The sequence below is a fragment of the Salvelinus alpinus genome, chromosome 22, assembly GCF_045679555.1.
Source record: "Salvelinus alpinus chromosome 22, SLU_Salpinus.1, whole genome shotgun sequence".
Lineage (NCBI taxonomy): Eukaryota > Metazoa > Chordata > Actinopteri > Salmoniformes > Salmonidae > Salvelinus > Salvelinus alpinus.
The window spans coordinates 23,815,510-23,837,288 of NC_092107.1; the positions used below are offsets into that span (position 1 = coordinate 23,815,510).

The 21,779-nt window shown below is 41.4% G+C and overlaps 1 protein-coding gene across 1 annotated transcript; it reads right to left on the reverse strand.

Annotated features, from left to right (window-relative positions):
* Positions 1 to 17,359: 17,359 nt before the first annotated feature.
* On the reverse strand, positions 17,360 to 20,907 carry LOC139549288 (collagenase 3-like). The gene is made up of 10 exons (XM_071359578.1): positions 20,737 to 20,907; positions 20,132 to 20,376; positions 19,772 to 19,920; positions 19,394 to 19,519; positions 19,151 to 19,306; positions 18,916 to 19,033; positions 18,684 to 18,817; positions 18,360 to 18,519; positions 18,037 to 18,140; positions 17,360 to 17,924 (listed from the first exon to the last, which is right to left on the reverse strand). The coding sequence occupies exons 1-10, from the start codon at positions 20,833 to 20,835 to the stop codon at positions 17,824 to 17,826; spliced, it is 1,392 nt and encodes a 463-aa protein (XP_071215679.1). The 5' UTR covers positions 20,836 to 20,907; the 3' UTR covers positions 17,360 to 17,823.
* Positions 20,908 to 21,779: the final 872 nt, after the last annotated feature.

Genomic DNA, 21,779 nt, shown 5'->3' on the forward strand with positions numbered 1-21,779 from the left:
AATCGAACCCACAAATGCTGATGCTCCAGATACTCAACTAGTCTAAAGAAGGCCAGTTTTATTGCTTCATTAATCAGAACAACAATTTTCAGCTGTGCTAACATAATTGCAAAAAGGTTTTCTAATGAGCAATTAGCCTTTTAAATAATAAACTTGGACTAGCTAACACAACATGACATTGTTGCTGGAGTGACAGTTGCTGATAATGGGCCGCTGTACACCTATGTAGATATTCCATTAAAATCAGCCATTTCCAGCTACAATAGTCATTTACAACATTAACAATGTCTACACTGTATTTCTGATCAATTTCATGTTATTTTAATATACAAAAAAGTTGCTTTTCTTTCAAAAACAAGGACATTGCTTAGCGACCCCAAACCTTAGAACGGTAGTGTACATTGTCTGGGTTTCAACACACACCACACTTAAAGCCCACTGTCGTCACTCCAACAGGGTTTCACAATTTCACAGAATTCCCTGTATTTCATAGAGCTGGATTCATGTGATTTCATTTTGTTTGCTGTACTGACTCATAGGATGTGTCCTGTAACAATAGCACTTATGTCTTCCACAGTGCCTAGTGCATCACTTTATTTACTTTCACATGCTGCCTAACTTCCTTCCTTTATTTACTTTGAACTCTGCCTGTAAACGCACACAAACACACACTAGTGGTCTCGAGAGGTCCTTAAACCCATGCAACTGTGGACTGATATCTGAAGCTGATGAGAGGGAAAGAGAAGGGGAGAAGGAGGAGAGCGGCCTGACTTTGTGTAATGGCGGCTGGCTGTAACTCCACAGATCTCTGCTCTGAGAGTGTTCCATTGTGTGCTCCTCCTCAGAGACACAGATAGCATCCAGGTGTCCACTCAGCCCCTTGCAGTGGTTGCCAAAGCACAGTTCTTTGAAATTCTAAGAGACCCGTGTACCCAAAAAATTCTGACTCCACAAAAGGTTTCCTCCAGATTACATCTATATTACAACATCCTGCTCAGGAAAAGTATGGCTTGCTAGGATCAACTAGACAGTATATTTCCTTAGTGATTTTGCTTCAGTTTATACTCTTTTAGATATATTTTAGCCAACATAGGAGCAAAAGAGGTTGTGTGTGCGAGAGAGTGATAAAGAGAGAGAAGCGCAAAAGTGATTTTCTGAGAGTTTGGCCCTCTGCGGATGGCCCCATTAGTAAACCAGTTCCAGATGTTTGGGCCATTGTCCATCTTCTGGAGAGCAGGAATTTGGAGGCGGGGAGGCAGGAGGGCTGTCAATCACAACTACCTCCTTCAGGTCAGCCTGACAGGATCAACCTGAACGGTGGTAAATTACAAAACAAAACATTTGCAATCCAAATACAACTAATCAGCATAATAACATAAATGAGAATCATAAGAGAGTCGCAAGGATTTTAACTTTTCTTTACTATTTATTTACCTGTTTGTAATCCAGTGACTCAATCTGCTGTGCACTATGGTTGTTACTTTATCTGTGGTTTTAGACTGATATCCACACGTCTCTCCAGGGAAATATAAAAGTTTCAGGTATATGAGGGGTCATGACACTCTCAGAGATACTGTATCAAGGTAGCCCATGAGAACACATAGCAGTGAGCCAAAGGCTCAACTCTCCTGAGGTGTTTTAATGCAGCAGTGGTTTGCTTACTGAACCCACTGGAGACATGATTAACATCCCCAGGCCACTTCATAATGGATTATAAGATAGTGTTCATTACACACACACAGACACAGACACACACACACAGTAACGGCTTTCTTCCAAGGGTGAATGAGAGGACCAAAATGCAGCGCGGCTAGTGTTCAACATGTTTAATAACGAACAAGTGAACACTACAAACAACAAACAAAATAACAAACCGTGAAAACCGATACAGACCTATCTGGTGCAGAACACAAACACAGAGACAGGAAACAAACACCCACAAAATCCCAACACAAAACAAGCCTCCTATATATGATTCTCAATCAGGGACAACGATTACCATCTGCCTCTGATTGAGAACCATATTAGGCTGGACATAGAAACAGACAAACTAGACACACAACATAGAATTCCCACCCAGCTCACGTCCTGACCAACTAAACACATACAAAACAACAGAAAACAGGTCAGGAACGTGACACACACACAAAAGATTTTCATTACACTTTTTATGACAAAGTGTCTTCATCTTACAGAAAGAATAACACAACACGTGGAATTCACAGAAAATTGTCATACTGTAACCTGGATGTCTAAGAGTGGTTGCTAATGTACAGTAGCTATCTGTATACATACAATATATCGTATCGCCATTTGTATTGCATTGAACTAGCGTCATGTTTTGTCAAAAATATTTTAAAGACCTCAGCAGCACCCTTATCAATAGCCCTGTTATCTACAGAATCCCTTTGCCTTTGGATCTGGCTTGATGAGGATTTTTATTGGCCGGTTCCCTGAGAGGAGGAAGTTATACCTCTAATAATGCCAGCATAGAGGGGCTCTCTAAAAACATGCCACTTCGATACAGCTACAACTGGAAGTGAGTTTTCGCTAACCATAACTCTTTTCCTAACCTTAACCTAATTCTCCTAACCTGCTATGAAAAGTAACTTCCAGTGGTAGCTGTATCCAAGTGGTGTGTTTTTAGGGTATGTCAGCAAGAGAGACAGAGAAGCATTCCCAAAGATTGTGGATAAATGAAGATGTCCCACTCAGGCCATTTACCATTTTAAAAAATTTGGTCACAGATCCAGTCTGCTTAAGGGGTTGCTCCAATGCATTAGCAGCTGGGTCTGGTCTGCTTCGTTCATTGACTGTATATGAATCAGATAAAAAAGGAGCAAATGAGATCTCGCGTCATCTTCCGTCTCTAATGTCATGTGAGTAGGAAATGTGATATTGTTAAACCCAGGGATAGAACAGATCCAAGGAGCTGGCCTATTAATAATCACACATGAAGTGCCTTCTTTGTTTCGCTTTAGCCCATGTGTTGATGGATGACCCACTTTTTTTAACCTCCTCTTAGCCCTACTGTAATGACACTGTATGGTGGTGGGACTTTGTTCATATTCTGTGTCAACAGAGATAATACAAATAGGTTTACCTCATCAAAAACACAGCATGACATTCTGAAGTAACCCCCGTCTTACTCTTACTCTGTCTTACAGGAGAGCATTTCTTTGGTTTATCTGTGCTTTAGTTTTTTGGTGTATCTGTACTTTACTATTTATATTTTTGACAACTTTTACTTCACTACATTCCTAAAGACAATAATGTATTTGTTTCTCCATACATTTTCCCTGAGGCCCAAAAGTACTCATTATATTTTGAATGCTTAGCATGACAGGAAAATGGTCCATTCACACATTTATCAAGAGAACATCCATGGTCATCCCTACTGCCTCTGATCTGTGTCGTGGAAATTCTAATCAGAAAGGAAGAGACTGTAGATTCTTCAAAACTTTTTTTATTATAAGAATTGCAATTCTGGAGCGGTTGACAATCACTCAAAAGGTGCAGTCAAGAGCCCAATGAACGAAAGTTGGGTCTGAGCTTTTATAACCTTTGTCTACATGGCAGTTTAGCAGGTGTTATATCATGGTGGGAACATAGGGCAAAAACAAGTGATAGCGGCAGTTTTGTTACTCCTTTCTGCTGATATAATTGTCGCTGATGCTCAAGCCAGCCTCTGTTCTCTTCATATCTCCACACAGCTGTGCCCTTGAAAGATACGAAAGAACAGGATGGGCCAAAAACTGGTCACTCTCAGACGGCCCTTTTTCTTTGGCCGTGTGACTAAGTTGAATGAACATAGGCAGAGTGGAAAAATGCCAGCTTCTTTTTACAAGACCTTCAAACAGGCAGTTTAAATGTACAGGTTTAAGGCTCATGTGCATGTACATAAAAGAGTTTGTTATTTTCCACCATATTCCTCCCCTTTGAGACTAATCTCAACCTGATACAAAATTACGAGTAAACATGTAAGTAATAATTCATAATGTAAGACAAATATGTCGTAATCTAAGCAAAACTTCAACCAAGCAAAATAAAAAGCATTGTAGGAGAGGGCTTTCTTACACCAGTACATTATCTTTGGGGGGACCAGGATGAATATGTATGAACTTTCCAATTTGTAAGTCGCTGTGGATAAGAGCGTCTGCTAAATGACTTAAATGTAAATGGCTTCCATAGAGCCACTGAGCTATCAACCTTCTCATAGTGCAAAAAATTCTTAAGGGAATAATTTAAACAGTTGCAAATCATTTAAACAGTTACAAATTATTTAAACAGTTACAAGGAGTACACTCTTCGTCTGTCAGAAGAGGACAATCATCACGTTGACACTGTCCACACTGGTAAGGCTCAGCATGGTGAAAATAACCCACATGAACCTCCTTAGAGCACCACTTACAAAAGCCTCACTGTAGGCATGTCCTACAGACCTGGTGCAACATCAGCTCGACGTTGTCATCCCGATGCTCTTGATTAGCATTGTCTTCATCAGACATGTAATCAGGCATGGGAAACAAGTCTGGGGGGTAAGGCTCTGATGCCTCATCTTCAATGGTAAGTAATGGAATAGTGAGGACAGTGTCAACTGCTTTGCTACATAGTTTCTTAACACGAGCAATGATAAGTAGTACAGCAAAAATGATTACTAGGCCATAGATGAGCCAATGGAAAAATGTTGCTCCTCAAGACCCAAACAGGGAAGTCAGCTATGCAAAAGGTCATCTGCCTTGTCCAGCTACTCCTTCCATTAATGCGCCCCCTTAGCTTGTCTAATTGTTCTATGGCAGTGGAGATATTTTCAGTAGAGTCTGGAATGAAAGTATAACATGAAGTTATAGAGCACATACAGATAATCCAAGGCTGCCCTATTTTTCAAAGTCATTAACCTATTCTGTTTCATTTCCGCGGAGGCAGCTCTAAACCCAAGCATGGTTGCATTGATATACCCTTCAAGAACATAACCCAGCCTACCTATTTCATGAGCATTCTCAGTGGCCCTATACCAGGGCACAAGTCCTCTCCAGAATCTTCCCAAGGGGTTGATCGCCTATGGCCTAGGGGAACTGATTTGGGTTTGCTCAAACTTCTTCTCCTTTGAGACCGGTTTGGTTGCTGCGTTGGAATAATCATAAGGGAGGTGTTTAGTCTCACTAGGGTGCAGTATCCTGACCAACCAGGAGGAAGACTAGGCCACATATTTGTTCCGCAGTGCCAAAATGTGTTCATTAAGGCCGTTGAACCTAATGGACCCGGCACTAATGGGGAACAGCTTGACTTAACCTGCCCAATTCTCATGGTAATATTATAGGCAATAACATCCACAGGGTTAGACCAATTGCAATAATTTTGACAGCAAGACTGACCAACCACCAAAGGTATGGTGTATCAGTAATATTATGACACACGCACTGTGCATGAAGCCAGGATGGTTGTTCAACAGTTAGCAGCGCTGGGTGAGAGCCCTTTCGGGTGGTTACACCTGAAAACAGATTGTAACATATAGTTGTACAGCTTAAACTTTCTCCCTCACTGCTTGTATCATTAGCTTCTACGCCTGTATCCTGGAGGGCTTGGGTAGCATTCACACAACGCTCAACACTACTTGCACCATCACAATGCTTAGCCAAAGCTCTTAATGCTATCATTCTGCATGAAAGTTTCTCATCTGGCAAGGCTACAGGAATACTGGTATATGGTTTTGTGGATGGATGTGGAATTTCAGCACAAACAAAACATGACACATTCCTGTGAACACTATTGTCAAACATAAACTTGGTGAATTGATACCAGATGTTTTCAGTGAGGCTACTTCTCCCAGTGTGCCCTGCTGCCCCATTACTGTTATGCCAGGGGCTGGATCGTCTACCTTGTTGGCATGTACCCACGTAGGCCTCTCTGCAACCTTCACCGGTGTCTGGGTCTTCATTTTCTTGTATTGGTTAATTGTTATATAAAAAAATATATGTTCTGTTGTTGTTCTGAAAAATATATTTTTACTTGTTTATGTAACACAGGGTTTTGTTCCCATATAGGGGTTCCCCTTACACAGACCATTATATATGTCTTATACCAATATCCACCTACACTCCAGTCACAGCCTCCAACTGTGGCTTCCAACTGCTCTTAAACGCTAGTAAAACTAAATGCATGCTTTTCAACCGATCGCTGCCCGCACCCGCTCGCCCGCCTAGCATCACTACTCTGGACGGTTCTGACTTAGAATATGTGAACAACTACAAATACCTAGGTGTTTGGTTAGACTGTAAACTCTCCTTCCAGACTCATATTTTTTTTTTTTAAATGTCACCTTTATTTAACCAGGTAGGCAAGTTGAGAACAAGTTCTCATTTACAATTGTGACCTGGCCAAGATAAAGCAAAGCAGTTCGACACATACAACAAAACAGAGTTACACATCGAGTAAAACAAACATACAGTCAATAACACAGTAGAAAAATAAGTTTATATACAATGAGGTGAGATAAGGGAGGTAAAGGCAAAAAAAGGCCATGGTGGCGAAGTAAATACAATGTAGCAAGTAAAACACTGGAATGGTAGATTTGCAGTGGAAGAATGTGCAAAGTAGAAATATAAATAATGGGGTGCAAAGGCGCAAAATAAATAAATAAATACAGTGGGGGAAGGGGTAGTTGTTTGGGCTAAATTATAGATGGGCTATGTACAGTTGCAGTAATCTGTGAGCTGCTCTGACAGCTGGTGCTTAAAGCTAGTGAGGGAGATACGTTTTTCCAATTTCAGAGATTTTTGTAGTTCATTCCAGTCATTGGCAGCAGAGAACTGGAAGGAAAGGCGGCCAAAGGAGGAATTGGCTTTGGGGTGACCAGACAGATATACCTGCTGGAGCGCGTGCTACAGGTGGGTGCTGCTATGGTGACCAGCGAGCTGAGATAAGGGGGGACTTTACCTAGCAGGGTCTTGTAGATGACCTGGAGCCAGTGGGTTTGGCGACGAGTATGAAGCGAGGGCCAGCCAACGAGAGCGTACAGGTCGCAGTGGTGGGTAGAATATGGGGCTTTGATGACAAAACGGATGGCACTGTGATAGACTGCATCCAATTTATTGAGTAGGGTATTGGAGGCTATTTTGTAAATGACATCGCCGAAGTCGAGGATCGGTAGGATGGTCAGTTTTACGAGGGTATGTTTGAGAGCATGAGTGAAGGATGCTTTGTTGCAAAATAGGAAGCCAATTCTAGATTTAACTTTGGATTGGAGATGTTTGATGTGAGTCTTGAAGGAGAGTTTACAGTCTAACCAGACACCTAGGTATTTGTAGTTGTCCACATATTCTAAGTCAGAACCGTCCAGAGTAGTGATGCTGTGCAGCTGGAGCTGGAGACACGGCGATTCAGACAGCTATTGGGCCGGGGCTAGCAGGCTAGCAGAAGGGCTTTAGAGGGACGTCGCGACGGAAGAAGTCAGTTGTAGCCCCTTCGTGCGGTTACGTCGGCAGATCAGTAATGATGGATCAGCAGGTCTCCGTGTAGTAAAATGGTCCAGGCCAATTGGCAAAATAGGTATAGTACCCCCCAAAAATTGTGTGATTGACATCTTCAGCTAACAGTCCGGTGTGCTTTAGACAGCTACTGGGCTGCGGCTAGCAGGCTAGCAGATGGGCATTCAGGGGACGTCGCGATGGGGGAGCCAGTTGAAAAAAGAACTCGGGCGGATTACGTCGGTAGTCCAGTCATGAAGGATCGGAAGGGCTCCGTATCGGCAATAAAAGGGGTCCAGGCCAATTGGCAAAATAGGTATTGTAGCCCAAGGAGTGGCTTTGTGTCATGCACAAAGTAGATGTCCTAACCGACTTGCCAAAACTATAGTTTGTTCACAAAAAATTTGTGGAGTGGTTGAAAAACGAATTTTAATGACTGCAACCTAAGTGCATGTTAACTTCCGACTTCAACTGTTGATTTTTCTATTGTGTTACTGACTGTACTTTTGTTTATCCCACATGTAACTCTGTGTTGTTGTTTTTTGTTGCACTGCTTTTCTTTATCTTGGCCAGGTCGCAGTTGTAAATGAGAGCTTGTACTCAACTGGCCTACCTGGTTAAATAAAGGAGAAATGTTTTTTTTTAAATAGCCCACTACAGTGGCTTGCAAAAGTATTCACCCCCCTTGGCATTTTTCCTCTTTTGTTGCCTTACAACCTGGAAATGAAATTGATTTTTGGGGTTTTGGGGTTTGTATCATTTGATTTACACAACATGCTTTGAAGATGCAAAACATTTTTTCTTGTGAAAAAAAACTGAAATTACACAAAATAACTGCATAACTATTCACCCCCCCAAAGTCAATACTTTGTAGAGACACCTTTTGCAGCAATTACACCTGCAAGTCTCTTGGGGTATAACTCTATAAGCTTGCCACATCTTGCCATGGAGATGTCTGCCCATTCTGGTGTACAGCAATCTTTAAGTCATACCACAGATTCTCAATTGGATTGAGGTCTGGGCTTTGACTAGGCCATTCTAAGACATTTAAATATTTCCCCTTAAACCACTTGAGTGTTGCTTTAGCAGTATGCTTAGGGTCATTGTCCTGCTGGAAGGTGAACCTCCGTCCCAGACTCAAATCTCTGGAAGATTGAAACAGGTTTCCCTCAAGAATTTCCCTGTATTTAGCGCCATCAATCATTCCTTCAATTCTGACCAGTTTCCCAGTCCTTGCCGATGAAAAACATCCCTGCAGCATGATGCTGCCACCACCATGCTTCACTGTGTGGATGGTGTTCTCGGGGTGATGAGAGGTGTTGGGTTTGAGCCAGACGTAGTGTTTTCCTTGATGGCCAAAAAGCTCAATTTTAGTCTCATCTGACCAGAGTACCTTCTTCCCTATGTTTGGGGAGTCTCCCACATGCTTTTGGCGAACACCAAACGTGTTTGCTTCTTTTTTTCTTTAAGCAATGGCTTTTTTTCTGGCCACTCTTCCATAAAGCCCAGCTCTGTGGAGCGTACGGCTTAAAGTGGTCCTATGGACAAATACTCCAATCTCCGCTGGGGAGCTTTGCAGCTCCTTCAGGGTTATCTTTGGTCTCTTTGTTGCCTCTCTGATTAATGCCCTCCTTGCCTGGTCCGTGAGTTTTGGTGGGCTGCCCTCTCTTGGCAGATTTGTTGTGGTGCCATATTCTTTCCATTTTTTAATAATGGATTTAATGTTGCTCCGTGGGATGTTCAAAGTTTCGGATATTTTTTTATAACCCCACCCTGAACTGTACTTTTCCACAACTTTGTTTCTGACCTGTTTGGAGAGCTCCTTGGTCTTCATAGTGCCGCTTGCTTGGTGGTGCCACTTGGGGTGAATACATATGCACGCACCACTTTTCAGTTTTTAATTTTTTTAATTTCATCTCACAAATTTGGACTATATTGTGTATGTCCATTACATGAAATCCAAATAAAAATCTATTTAAATTACAGGTTGTAATGCAACAAAATAGGAAAACCGCCAAGGGGGGTGGATACTTTTGCAAGGGACTGTACTCTTCTTCTCCATTGTGCATGACACATTGACCACCAAAATTCTGTCACTAGGAAAATATCTATATTTGAATGTGCACTTTGGTTGTACCTAAGGAAAGTCAGTCTCACCATTAATTTTATTGTTCGGAATGGCGTATCTGTCCACTGACGCTCAGTGGCGGGTCCGAGGCGGGTCCCTTCTGCTCCACTCAGGCGGAGTGTGGGCTCCCCGAGCCACATCAAATGCAGCCCCTGCGTGCATTTAAACTTGGTGTCCCCGGGAATAATCAACAAACGGATTTAGCCATCCCATCCTCGTCTTCAAGATTTGTTGTGGAATTTCTAATCAGAAAGGAAGAGACTGTAGATTCTTCAAAATACCTTATTTTATTATAAGAATTGCAATTCTGGAGCGGTTGACAATCACTCAAAAGGTGCAGTCAGTAAATAAATGTGATAATTATGTGTAAAATGAGATAGGCTGGTGACTGAGTGGAGTGTTTTGTTTCATAGAAGAAAGTAGATAGGATTTAAGTAAGACGTTAAAATTGGTTTGAACAAAATTTTATAAATGGAATGATTGTAAAGGAACTGAGTAAGAATGGAAGAACGTCGTAGTAAGATAGACAAGAAAAGACGCCGACTTTTCGGTTGTAGAAATATACTAAAATAATGTCTGTAAGGAAAGGGGAAGGATAACTGAACTCCTAGAACACGAAGCCTGAAGACTACTGGACAAAAATAATGACATTGATGGTAAGTGGAATTTGGGTGAAGGAGATTCTAAAAGTATCAAGTACTGACATACATTGCGCCTTAAAGAAATCTAAAACTACTCTGAGGGTGGAACGCACGGAACGAGAAAATAATGAAGACAGTATGGATTTGCCTAAGATATCATTATTTGGGCTATTCTGTTGCATGTCCTCCTTTTCCTTGTGGACTACAGAAAAAGGAGGACCGAGCACGCTCCCATTCTCATCGATGGGGCTGTAGTGGAGCAGGTTGAGAGCTTCAAGTTCCTTGGTGTCCACATCAACAACAAACTAGAATGGTCCAAACACACCAAGACAGTCGTGAAGAGGGCATGACAAAGCCTATTCTCCCTCAGGAAACTAAAAAGATTTGGCATGGGTCCTGAGATCCTCAAAAGGTTCTATAGCTGCAACATCGAGAGCATCCTGACTGGTTGCATCACTGCCTGGTACAGCAATTGCTCGGCCTCTGACCGCAAGGCACTACAGAGGGTAGTGCGTACGGCCCAGTACATCACTGGGGCTAAGCTGCCTGACATCCAGGACCTCTACACCAGGCAGTGTCAGAGTAAGGCCCTAAAAATTGGGAACGAGAGATTGAAAAACAGCTTATATCTCAAGGCCATCAGACTGGTAAACAGCCATCACTAACATTGAGTGGCTGCTGCCAACAAACTGACTCAAATCTCTAACCACTTAATAATAAAAAATTGGATGTAATAAATGTATCACTAGTCACTTTAAACAATGCCACTTTATATAATGTTTACATACCCTACATTACTCATCTCATATGTACAGTGGGGAGAACAAGTATTTGATACACTGCCGATTTTGCAGGTTTTCCTACTTACAAAGCATGTAGAGGTCTGTAATTTTGATCATAGGTACACTTCAACTGTGAGAGACGGAATCTAAAACAAAAATCCAGAAAATCACATTGTATGATTTTTAAGTAATTCATTTGCATTTTATTGCATGACATAAGTATTTGATACATCAGAAAAGCAGAACTTAATATTTGGTACAGAAACCTTTGTTTGCAATTACAGAGATCATACGTTTCCTGTAGTTCTTGACCAGGTTTGCACACACTGCAGCAGGGATTTTGGCCCACTCCTCCATACAGACCTTCTCCAGATCCTTCAGGTTTCGGGGCTGTCGCTGGGCAATACGGACTTTCAGCTCCCTCCAAAGATTTTCTATTGGGTTCAGATCTGGAGACTGGCTAGGCCACTCCAGGACCTTGAGATGCTTCTTACGGAGCCACTCCTTAGTTGCCCTGGCTGTGTGTTTCGGGTCGTTGTCATGCTGGAAGACCCAGCTACGACCCATCTTCAATGCTCTTACTGAGGGAAGGAGGTTGTTGGCCAAGATCTCGCGATACATGGCCCCATCCATCCTCCCCTCAATACGGTGCAGTCGTCCTGTCCCCTTTGCAGAAAAGCATCCCCAAAGAATGATGTTTCCACCTCCATGCTTCACGGTTGGGATGGTGTTCTTGGGGTTGTACTCATCCTTCTTCTTCTTCCAAACACGGCGAGTGGAGTTTAGACCAAAAAGCTCTATTTTTGTCTCATCAGACCACATGACCTTCTCCCATTCCTCCTCTGGATCATCCAGATGGTCATTGGCAAACTTCAGACGGGCCTGGACATGCGCTGGCTTGAGCAGGGGGACCTTGTGTACACTGCAGGATTTTAATCCATGACGGCGTAGTGTGTTACTAATGGTTTTCTTTGAGACTGTGGTCCCAGCTCTCTTCAGGTCATTGACCAGGTCCTGCCGGGTAGTTCTGGGCTGATCCCTCACCTTCCTCATGATCATTGATGCCCCGCGAGGTGAGATCTTGCATGGAGCCCCAGACCGAGGGTGATTGACCGTCATCTTCAACTTCTTCCATTTTCTAATAATTGCGCCAACAGTTGTTGCCTTCTCCCCAAGCTGCTTGCCTATTGTCCTGTAGCCCATCCCAGCCTTGTGCAGGTCTACAATTTTATCCCTGATGTCCTTACACAGCTCTCTGGTCTTGGCCATTGTGGAGAGGTTGGAGTCTGTTTGATTGAGTGTGTGGACAGGTGTCTTTTATACAGGTAACGAGTTCAAACAGGTGCAGTTAATACAGGTAATGAGTGGAGAACAGGAGGGCTTCTTAAAGAAAAACTAACAGGTCTGTGAGAGACGGAATTCTTACTGGTTGGTAGGTGATCAAATACTTATGTCATGCAATAAAATGCAAATTAATTAGTTAAAAATCATACAATGTGATTTTCAGGATTTTTGTTTTAGATTCCGTCTCTCACAGTTGAAGTGTACCTATGATAAAAATTACAGACCTTTACATGCTTTGTAAGTAGGAAAACCTGCAAAATCGGCAGTGTATCAAATACTTGTTCTCCCCACTGTATATACTGTACTCTATACCATCTACTGCATCTTGCCTATGCCGCATGGCCAACGCTCATCCATATATTTATATGTACATATTCTTATTAATTTCTTTACACTTGTGTGTATAAAGTAGTTGTTGTGAAATTGTTAGATTACTTGTTAGATATTACTGCACGGTCGGAACTAGAAGCACAAGCATTTCGCTACAATCGCATTGACATCTGCTAGCCATGTGTATGTGACCAATACAATTTGATTTGATTTGATAAATAGTAAGAATTGAGGTGACTGATCTTTGGAATTGAATTTAAGTGAACCAAATTTAATTTAAAATAGGCAATAGTTAACTGATTGATTTGAGAGTTGACTGCTGTTAAGAAATGTACATACCATTAAAGAACTAAGCAAATAAGGAAAGGGTACCCCATGAATTAATGTGTGGAAACACAATAACAGAATGATTGTGAATTAATGATTGTATAATGATGAACTGTTGAAGACATGTTGTCACTTTAGGAATGGCAAGCTTTCCAGAGCCTGGCTACCTGATTGTGCTGAAATCACTCAACCACTCTGTGATCTCATTCATGACCACAAGATGACAATGAATGACAAGATACGGTGAACACCAGAGGGTTTGAAGGCACGTGAGAATCTTAAACAATTATTAACTCTGCACCTGTATGCGGATGAGAATTTGCCTTCCAAATTCTTAGCTGAAGGCTGAAGAGCAATTCACAGGGATTTCAACCACATATCCCCATGCAAGGCACTTCCTTTGTATAGTTTAAACTCAATTTGCCATTGTAGTAAAAGTGCTACAATAACTATTGTTCAATAGCCTATGAATATCCCTCTGATTTGAGGAACTGAGCCAATGAGACTCACCACTTTGTTAACCGTCTGTTCAGGATATTCTCTGATTGATGTGTCTGCGGCGAACATGCAAAGAACGTCGAAGAATGTGTCTGTGAGTTTTAGGCCAGCAATTCTCCCTTCACTGAAGGTTTTCTTTATCAACAGCAGTCACATCAGTAGACTGAACCAAGCTGTAGCCTTCAAACGGGGATGCACAAAAAGTATTGTCTGTAGACTGTTTGGGTATGGTGACGAACGTGTTCTGCAGGATGTTATCATTTGCATGACAATGTCAGTAGTATTATGACTTTGAACATAGGCAATGTTCCTCATGACTCTCTGAGTTTGTTACACAAGTGACTCATTGCTGCCTGTGATCAAATAATAATGTATTTGTGCATGACAAAGCAGAACTGATAATGCTAATGTTATAAGGTAATCCGCTTTGCCTCTGTGACTGAGACGTCTGTAACACCCTCTTCAGTTCAAGTCAAAAGTCAAAGCCCTATTTTTGGGAAAGAAATTTAATGTACTCACAATGTCTCTTTTCTGGCACTTCTCTATGGGACTTATACAGGCACAGCGTTTCAAATTGTGGTTAGAATTTCCCTCCAACTTTTCCTCTGACTCAGAGACCATGACCTGTCCAGCTGGCTGGGCTGGGCCTGATGGGAAAGAGAGCTATTGGCTCTGTCAGCATCATATTAGAATGAACTATGTGTAAAATAATACTTTTTTAGAATGGCATTTTATGCAGTTCACCATCAGGTATGTGTATTGGAGAATACATCAGATTATAATCTCATTCAATTTACATTTACATTTACATTTTAGTAATCCAGCAGATGCTCTTATCCAGAGCAATTTAAAGTAATGCATGCATAAATGTTTGTACTTCTAATCCAGCCATCTTTATTCAAATCTATACTGAACAAAAATATAAACGTAGGATGCAATAATTTCAAAAATGTTCCTGTTCATATAAAGAAAACAGCCAATTGAAATAAATTCATTAGGCCCTAATCTATGGATTTCACATGACTGGGCAGTGGCGCAGCCATGGGTGGGCCTGGGAGGGCATAGGCCCATCCACTTAGGAGCCAGTCCCACCAACTGGGAAGCCAGGCCCAGCCAATCAAGATTTGTTTTTCAGCTTAAAAGGGCTTTATTACAGAGAGAAATACTCCTCAGTTTCATCAGCTTTCTGGGTGACTGGTCTCAGACGATCCCACAGGAGAAAAAGACGGATGTGGAGGTGGTCTGCGGTTGTGAAGCCAGTTGGACGTACTGCCAAATTCCCTAAAACGGCTTAAGGTACAGAAATGAACATTCAATTCTATCGCAACTGCTCTGGGGGACATTCCTGCAGTCACCATGCCAATTGCACGCTCCCTCAAAATTTGACACATCTGTGGCATTGTGTTGTGTGAAAAAACTGCACGTTTTAAAGTGGCCTTTTATTGTCCCCAGCACAAGGTGCACCTGTGTAATGATTATGCTGATTAATCAGTTTTTTGATATGCCACACCTGTCAGGTGGATGGATTATCTTGGCAGAGGAGAAATGCTCACTAAAAGGGATGGAAACAAATTCGTGCACAACATTTGAGAGAAATAAGCTTTTTGTGCATATGGAAAAATTTGGGGATCTTTTATTTCAGCTCATGAAACATGGGACCAACACTTTACATTTCAAATTTATAGTTTTTGTTCAGTATATTTTATTTCCTGATAGGGAACGTGATGTGTGGTGACAGATTGGTACATACAAAACGTTTAACTACATAAAAGACAGAAACATGAACAAAACATGTACTGTATGTTAAGAGGGGGTAATGTAATAGTTCAGACAAACTGATTACACAAGAGAGTTATGTTATTATGTGTTTGTTAAGTTGGTTTGTCATATAGGAATTCCTCACACTTAGCCAAACCCTCTTTCCAAACCCTATCTAATCCAGCAGGCCTGATGCGTATTCACTCTCAAAATAATCAGATCCACTAACTGTGCTGTTTGGAAGGCCTGAACTTTAAAGGGCTTGTGACACTCTCAGGAAAAGGGACATATCCTGAGATTGTATTGCCTCTCTCTCTCTTTTCCTCACATCTGGTTTCCATCAGAGGTGCCAAGACTGGAGCTACTTCCAGCAAGACACAATAGAGCACCTTCATGCAGTCAACCCTGGTCGTTGCTCTGCCTGAAGTGTTTTCTTAACACAACTCATTCTCTCATTAGCATTTTAAAGTAATTTTCTTTAGGTGTTTCATTGTATTATTGCGCTACATGTTACATTTCCAATTCCACAGTACATTGGGTTCACTGACAGACAGTAAATGGCCGATACCAGTCAGAATCAGGAAGGCAACAATATGAAACATGACCTGACTAGTTTTGTATCATGTTGAGGCCTTGTGGATGTTTTCCTATATCTTCTGAGCTATGGTTATGAGACCTGTAATGACTCCGCAGAGGGACGTTCCACCGGCCAACAACAGCGTCTGTCTCAGAGAAATCAATGACGCAGCTAACGAGGAAATGAGAAGACAAGGGGCCTTCTCTGTAATTGCATCCACGTGGTCGAGCCCAAAGATTAAGCTTTTTAAGCTCATGAGCTTCATTACTATTTTTGTTTCAAGTCTTGGAGCCTGTCTGGGCCTCAGAAGCCTCATGCTGATTCACTGATGCATCACAGATACCCATTATGTAAAGAATCCCTTCTGATCAGTTCAGCTGAAGAACATGTACTAACAATATACCTACTCGATTGAATCACTCTTTGCTCACTCTAACATATATATTTGTGTCAATAGACTTGATATTATACTTTTTACTATAGGTGTAGGCTATGGATGGCTTGACAGAAGTAACTACAACAGTTGAGCAACATAGGCTGCTAAAGTATGGCACTGATAGGGTTGTCTATATCCCCATAGTTGAGGTAAGAGACATAGAATGTGGGTCTCAACACAGAGCTTTTCTTGTAAGAATCACAGCATTTAATGAGTGACGCATGTTACTCAGAGTATCCCATTATTGTCTGGGGGACGGAGCTCTAAGTAAACCACCATTCAGACTGAGCTCACAGTAAACCACCATTCAGACCAGAGGAGGCTGGTGGGAGGAGTTATAGGAGGGACAGGCTCATTGTAATGGCTGGAATGAGCCCGTCCTCCTATAACTCCTCCCACGAGCCTCCTCTGATTCAGACTGAGCTCACAGTAAACCACCATTTAGACTGAGCTCACATAAACCGCGTTGACGTACCGCCCTCTTGTGGTGTAAACATAGAACTGCTGTCTGGCCAATGACAATACAAGGATCTATCCATGTAAAAACAAGCAGGAAGGGCACAGAAAGTCATAACATACACCAGAATGGCAGAGCTATGCTAATTAAGCTGCCAAGTCATCCCTGTTACAGTATTGATGACAAAGAGGGACTATTTTGTAGCACTTTGGCGGCTGTGGCTGGTGCTGTGTAGGTGGTTTGTGTGTACTTGTGATTCGTAAGCAGTCTTTTATGTGGTCTGCTCTATATATCTTGTTGACTTCCTGAACACAATGACCTTAGATGATCCAAGATCAACATACTCTGTGGTAGCATGACCATGCCTGCCAAAATAAGCACCCAGTGTAGAATGTGGTCCCAAAACCGCCATCTCTTCCCATCCCTGTCTCCATTTCCCTCCATCTCTTACCAAATTTACCATCGCTTCCCACCTCTCTCACCATTTTTTTCCAAACTGGGAAATATCAACAGCTGTATTTTGTCTTGTTACAGAAAAATCTTATTTTGAGCATGATGTAGGCCTACGCATAAATCTTACAATGTTTGTAAATCACAAAAACTCAGACAATACCATTTGTACTCATTATTTTATTAATGAAAATGTGTCATTAAATTAAGTAGTAAAAACATTGTCTATAAAATTCATTAGCTCGTACTCGAGATTTTGTTTCTTTGACTGCCACCTGTTGGTGGATCTGCAACACAACAATCCAATTTAATTTGCTGGAATCAATATTACTGTAACCTCCCCAAGTATCATTTATATCTAGAGAGAGATGCAATTACAGTATTATACAGTATAACAGAGTGATTTCTATTTCAATATTACAACAAGTGATGTGAATATTGTGCTACCATAAATCAAGACCCTGTATAATGGTTTCTGCATTAGTTCGATGCATAAGCCAACCATTTTACATAACATTTTCCAGCATCCTTTGGGATGAGTTAGAAATAACAATGACAAGCAGGTGTCCAGCACAAATTACCTATGGGCTACGTTTCCCATAAAATAACAGTAGTTCTCCACCAGTGGATCAGCAGTTGAGAAAAGAGTTTGTCCTAACAATCTGAATGACCTTCCTTGCACTGTAGCTGTATTCAAATTGTGTATGTTCATGGAAGAAATGCAAATATCCTGCAAGGAGAGAGAAGGGTGAATTTGTTAGAGCTATTTATTATATATTCAAAGCAAATGCAATGGAAACTACATAATACAACTAATATTAAAATGTATGATTTTGATATACCATATTGATATACGGCAGCATCCACCTCATCTGCCATTCCAGGGAAATCCATCTCAATGGATCTTGGGAAGCCGCTGTCCATTGTGTTAGTCTTCTCATCATAACTGTCAATTAAACACAACCAAGACTATAACCTATAATGAACAGTTATGTTTGCAGATAACATCTCTCAACCAGATCAGGCTAGACCAGACCAGACAAGACCAGACCAGTCCAGACCAAGCTAGACCAGTCCAGTCCAGAACAGACTAGACCAAGCAAGACCAGTCCAGACCAGACTAGACCCATCCTAGACCAGTCCAGAGTAGACCATACCGTCCTACCTCCAGTAATGCTCCTCAGAGAACAGAAGGGTCTTGCCGGTGTCTGGGATGTACACAGCAGCATCCACCGTCCGCACGGTCCTGGGGAGTCCCAGTTTATGGATGTATTTGGGGTAGCCCTCCACCAGGTTATAGCCATTCAGGGCCCACATTCTAATACCTGGAAAAATATGAACAACAATATTAACCTATGCCTCTATACCGACATCAACTTTATTAGATATCTACTGTATACATGACATAAATGAGCAAAGCAGAATTGTAGTTGTATATTCAGGATGACAGAGGACTATGTTAGAACAGTGTTGCCAGCATTAAATTTACCACTGAATATGAAGACCATGTCTTTCTCAGGGTACTCATAGGCAGCATCCACTTTGTTGGGGAGGGAGGGCCAGGTGGATTTGATCAGGGTTTGCTCAGGCTCTGCAAACTGGGGATGGAGACGCCAGTAAAACCTGCCATCAAATAGAATACATCAACACACATTCATTTTGTCCATTATAAGCTAATAGTTTTTGCAGGATGTTTTTTCATGAATGGACACACTCCCTACCTGTCTTTGAAGATGATTGTTTCTCCTCTGAGCTCAGTAACAGCATCAAAACTCAACATGGGGTCACATTTGTTTGGGGCATCTGGCTTGGGCTTCACTTTCCTGGTGGGGTTCGGGCCTATAGGATTGAACGACATAATGAACATTTTACAATATGACACAAGTGTATGGAATTATATTAATTATTTCATTTTCTGTCTCTACTTCTGTTTGGGTTAATAACTGGAACACTGACCATAAAGAGCTTGAATGCCGGTGATATCATCTTCAGACAGTGGGTAACCCTGGCTGTAGGAGTAGACTGGGTACATCAGAGCCCCAGGATCAGTAGAATGGGACAAGCCAAGGGCATGGCCAAACTCATGGGTGGCCACCAGGAAAAGGTTGTAGGCTACAGGGGAGCAATATGTTATTAAATAATCAGTGATTACATGTCATACATTTACTTGATCCCCACATAAATGTACAAAATATTTACAGTCTGAGTCTTTTGACCAATGTTCATCTTCATCAAAGTGTGTGTCTCCTCCAATGTCTCTGCCAGGGGGATAGGCATGGGCTAAGAGACCGTCAGGGCCGTCAAAGGGGTTGAAGTCTCCATGTTCTAAAGACAAGGAAAGGGCAGGGAGAAAATTATGTTTGAGGATGGTTTCAGTAAGTGTTCCCAGCATGCCAGCATTCAGTTAATTTCTTCTATGACGAGGTCTTGCACAACTCTAAACAAGGATCACTGAATGTTTAACAAAAATACAGTAAGATGATCAAACTAATCAAGATATTCTCCATATATTCTGTATGAATAGTCTTACTGACAAAAATGTATCAACTGTAGGCCAGAATAAAGAAATGGGTCTACCTTTTGTCCCAAATGAAATCATGATGTCAGCCTTCCCCTCATGCAGTTTCTTGAAGGTCAGAGGAGTGACGTCAGCCCAGATGTTGAAGGCGTTACGGATAGCTCTGTCCACATCAGCCTTCTTCAGATCAGGAGTATAATTCACTATTCTGATTGACCATTCAATGAGAGGAACCATATCTTAATTCAAAAGAGACTTGACAAGTTTTATTTAAAGAAATTAAAGCTGATCATATCCATTGAATCCAAGGTCATGTGGTGTATGTGGATTACATTAACATTATTACACCAATACCATAAATAATTAACAAATTAGGGTTATGAGACACTATATAACTCAGAGTGTTTGAGAAGCCTCACCTGAAGGTCACATTGGTGTTCTGCCATTTGAGGTTTCGGGGGAAGTGATTGTATTCCCCCACGTCAGGGACACCACACCTGGCCATGCTCATCAGCTCCAGGGTGTTAGCGTCCAGGCTCCCCGTCACCTGGAGGTTGAAGAAGGACTGCATCTCCCTGATCTTAGCCTGCATGGCGTCTGAAGACCTGTGGGTCTTTGTTCCCTGAAGTCCAGCTTGAAGGTTGTAGAACCTGCGGAGGTATTTCTGAAGAGTAAAGCAATAGCATAAGTTAACACCTTCATGATATGTAGCTGTTTAAGCATAGTCATATGGAATGGATGTAATAAAAACAAGTGGCAATGTATGGAGCAAATTCACAAATGAAACAGGTTAAAAGTGTTCAATTTGAGAGGTTATAGTATTTCAACATCTTCTGGCATTGTCTGCAATTAACAATTTTGTTTAAATAAAACAATGATAATTTATACTATAAATGATTGCATTCATCCTTACTTAGAGTATAAGGATAACTGTTAAATCAATAATAAAAACATCAATATTCAGTGAACCAAACAGATATTGATAAACAAAAGGACATCAGACCCACAGCTTTAATTTTCTTACCTCGGCTAATAGCCTCTTATCAGTCTCCTCCAGCGATGACAGAGGCATAGCAAATGACTGAGCAACCACCACAAGGAGCAGTAAACCTGTGATTTCCATCTTGTGTTGTCTTGGTGGCGTCCAGCTCAGTGACTGACTGGGGTCCAGGAGCCAAGACTGTATTTATACTGTGTGTTTGAGTGTTTTTTCTAAGTGTGTGTGATTCATGTAAAAGTACCTAGCCACTTCCTCCTCAAAGACTGTCTGAAACTGCTGGTAGGTCAGAAAATTGAGTGCTTGTGGTTTAGTAAACTGCTTTGAATACACCTGAATATGCAGTGATGTCACATTTTTTTTGCCAAATGTTCATGACAATTTCTTTTTGTCATGATAACATACGGCAAGTTACCAGTCTCGTAACTTTTGTGATACTATTTTATGTTCTTCAAAAGAGAAATACTTCTAAATGTCTGTATAACTAAAAAAAGTATCTTTGGCTTTACAGAAGAAAGTGAATTAAATATTTGATCTTAATTGGTAAAGTACATACATCTTGATGAGTACACATTCAACTTTCAGACACCCATGACTGTGATACACTTCCATGTTATTTTGAGCAAGACAGAGGATGACAGTTGGTGGCGATAGAGAAATCAGTTAAAGGGATAATCTACTCGAAATACAACCCAACCTAATTTTCCACTTGCTGCTAACTTGGCAGGACAGAATGTACGTACCTAGAACAGGATACGTATTTCACATTTGGTCACTGATATTACTTTATATATTAGATTATATTGGATAAGGCTAGCCTGTGTTTTGTAGAAGCAGAGTTTAAGTACTGGGGCAGGGCAGGTTAAGGCATGCCGCATGCCCTGTCACTTGTATGTCTGCTGTAACGATGGAATTCCTCAATCCAGACTCTGAGCCAAGAGGGGTATTTTATGGCAATTCACAAATAACATGACAATTAAGCAGCCTTACAACCGGCATGTAAAGAACAACCTTAACTGCAATTAACCCTACGTTTGTGACAGAGTTCATTGGGGTTAAAAGCTTGCCAA